The sequence below is a fragment of the Episyrphus balteatus genome, chromosome 2 (genome assembly GCF_945859705.1).
Source record: "Episyrphus balteatus chromosome 2, idEpiBalt1.1, whole genome shotgun sequence".
Classification (NCBI taxonomy): Eukaryota; Metazoa; Arthropoda; class Insecta; order Diptera; family Syrphidae; genus Episyrphus; species Episyrphus balteatus.
This window is the reverse complement of record NC_079135.1, coordinates 15,224,641-15,227,301: the sequence shown is the minus strand read 5'-3', so window position 1 is coordinate 15,227,301 and position 2,661 is coordinate 15,224,641. Positions and strand designations below refer to the sequence as shown.

Here is a 2,661-nt window from a genome sequence, read left to right as displayed (position 1 = left end):
GTTATAAACACAGTCTTCTTGATAGTTGAAGTATTTCGACTATTGAGTAAGATTTAATTTACTAGACGACAACTCCTTACCTGTTGTTTCTATTTAAAAGTATACAATAACTTATTAAAGAATTATTTTAATTGGATTATAAAGAAATGTAAAGTTTATAACATTGGTTTAAAATTTGACCAAACGAAGCAATATTATTTGATTTCATGTGTAACAAAGAATTTTTGGAAGAAATAAAATGTAGATGTGAATAAACATTTTTTAAATATTAAAACGAAATAAATTGTTAGGTATGTTAGGTACACCATTCAAAAGAAATTAGCTTAAAAAATATCATAAGGCTGTTTTCAAAATATACGGCTCTTTGGTGTATAACATCTCCCCTTAATATTTGTGTTTTTAAAACCCTAGGATGAGGATAGGCAGAGACTTAATTTTATTTCATAACAACTTTAAGGAGCACTATGATGCAAATTTCCTGTTTTTATATGACAATGTAAAATTTTGAAACCATTTCGATAAATGAATAATTATAACATTGCTTTAAATTCATTTATTAATTTTTTTTTTTATTATTTTAAATTATCAGTAATTTTGAATTATTTATTTTTAATTTTTTTAATTACACTGGTCAACAAAATTAAACTTTTTTTTTGTTACAGACACCAAGATATACTTTTCTATAGGTTTTTTGGGTGCTGAGCTCGAATCCGACGTCAAAAATATATTGTTTTTTTTTGTTAAAAACAAGATAAGAACTTACTGGAATGTAAATGAAACGTTGTGTCAAAATTTGAAAGCGATTGGCAAAGAACATTTCGAGATTTTCTATTAAAAACAAATAAACATGAGATATACCAAACACGTTGATTTCAATTTCAGATTTCTCAAAGAAGAAAAGAGATATTTAAAAGATTTAAACGGATTTAGAAAGACCAGATTTAGTTCTATTAGAAACCGTTACAAATTTATTTAAAACAAATAATCAAAAGCTAAGAAATAATCTCGAAAACTGGTAAAAAGCGGCATTTTCGATTTTCTAACGGGATTATCTCAAAAACCTGATGTGATAGAATCTTTCTGACTTCGGATTCGAGCTCAGCACCCAAAAAACCTATAGAAAAGTATATCTTGGTGTCTGTAACAAAAACCTTGTTGACCAGTGTTATTATTTTTATTTTTTTTTTTTTTTTTATTTTATTATTTTTTCTCAGCAATATATTGTGACGCTAAATCTTCCAGGTTTCCTCCTATTTATTCTATGTCAATGCTCTTTCTCAAATGGCTATTATTTATTTTTTCTGATACGGTTTCCACACACAACAAACACAATAAATTAGCCCCATATTAATTTACACCTACTCCACATCGATCCCTCCCCTCTACTCTTTAAAAAAAAATTATAATAATCTTCTTTTAACCCACCGACACTTATCACACACTACGAAGAGTCAAAATTTATTTTCAAATAAATTCATTACCACAACTTTATGTAGAAATATTTTAATCAAAAAAGCAAATTTGCATTAATTGCGTTGGTCATAAAAAATTAAGCTCTCTATTGATCTGAAGATGCCCCTCATTCGTTCAAATTGACAGCACCACCGCCATCACCATTTACTATTACAAACATTTTGTAAAATATATTCATAATGTTCAAATGAATTTGAGCTAAAATAAAAAATTGTGCAATTTTGTGACAGACTTGAAGTTAAAACTTTTTAGCTGCTTTGAATTGTGTCCAACTATAAAAGATATGTTCAACCACTAGGTCAGCATCAGTTTAACGGTCATCTTCTCAGAGTTTAAACCATTCACAAAATGTTCAAAATTGTAAGTGTTTGTTTGCTACCAAAAAAAGATAAAAAAAAATCTCATGGATACATATTTTTTTTCCTATCTTTCGGATATTTTTTAATTTATTCTTTTGTGTTTTTGACGTTTAAAGATTTTAGCTGTATGCCTTGTTGGGTCAGCCATTGCAGCCGAACCGGAAGTTGAAGTTCTTCGTTTTGGTAGTCAAGTGGATAATGACGGTACCTATGGATACGAATATGAACTTAGCAATGGAGTGACCGCACAAGAGTCCGGAATTGGAGGACAATATGCCAACGGTGGCTTCCGTCACTACTCACCGGAAGGTGAACTCATCGAATTGGCATACACAGCCGATGATGCTGGATTCCATCCAGTTGCTGCCCATTTGCCCACACCTCCACCAATTCCAGATCACATCCTTAAGGCTATTCAATACATCGAAAGCCATCCAACACCTGAAGAACAACAGGACAGACAGGTCCGACAACAGTTGGGACAATAAGCAAGTTACAAGAGTGCTGTGCGTTTTGTTGGCACTGTGTGCTTTTTTTTATTATTTTGTTTATACCTAAGTCGTTCGTTTGTAATAAATTTTCATTATTTTTTTTTTATAATTTTTCTAAAAAAAAAAAAAATCAGACCTAGTTACCTGTTCATGTGTTCATAGATGTAAATATCGAAACAAAAAAAACGAAAAAAAAAAAAATAATAGACTGACATTTTGTGTTTTCATGAAAATATGAAAGAAAAAAATTAAATCGACAAAGTGTTTTCTTTATAACCATTTTAATAGAACTTCGATATTTGTGTTGACCTAAAATTATATACTTTGCGTTTGCATAC

At 29.8% G+C, this 2,661-nt stretch overlaps 1 protein-coding gene across 1 annotated transcript; it reads left to right on the top strand.

The window, feature by feature from the left end:
- Positions 1 to 1,626: 1,626 nt before the first annotated feature.
- On the top strand, positions 1,627 to 2,437 carry LOC129911682 (pupal cuticle protein Edg-78E-like). Its single transcript, XM_055989544.1, has 2 exons — positions 1,627 to 1,833; positions 1,949 to 2,437. The coding sequence occupies exons 1-2, from the start codon at positions 1,822 to 1,824 to the stop codon at positions 2,318 to 2,320; spliced, it is 384 nt and encodes a 127-aa protein (XP_055845519.1). The 5' UTR covers positions 1,627 to 1,821; the 3' UTR covers positions 2,321 to 2,437.
- Positions 2,438 to 2,661: the final 224 nt, after the last annotated feature.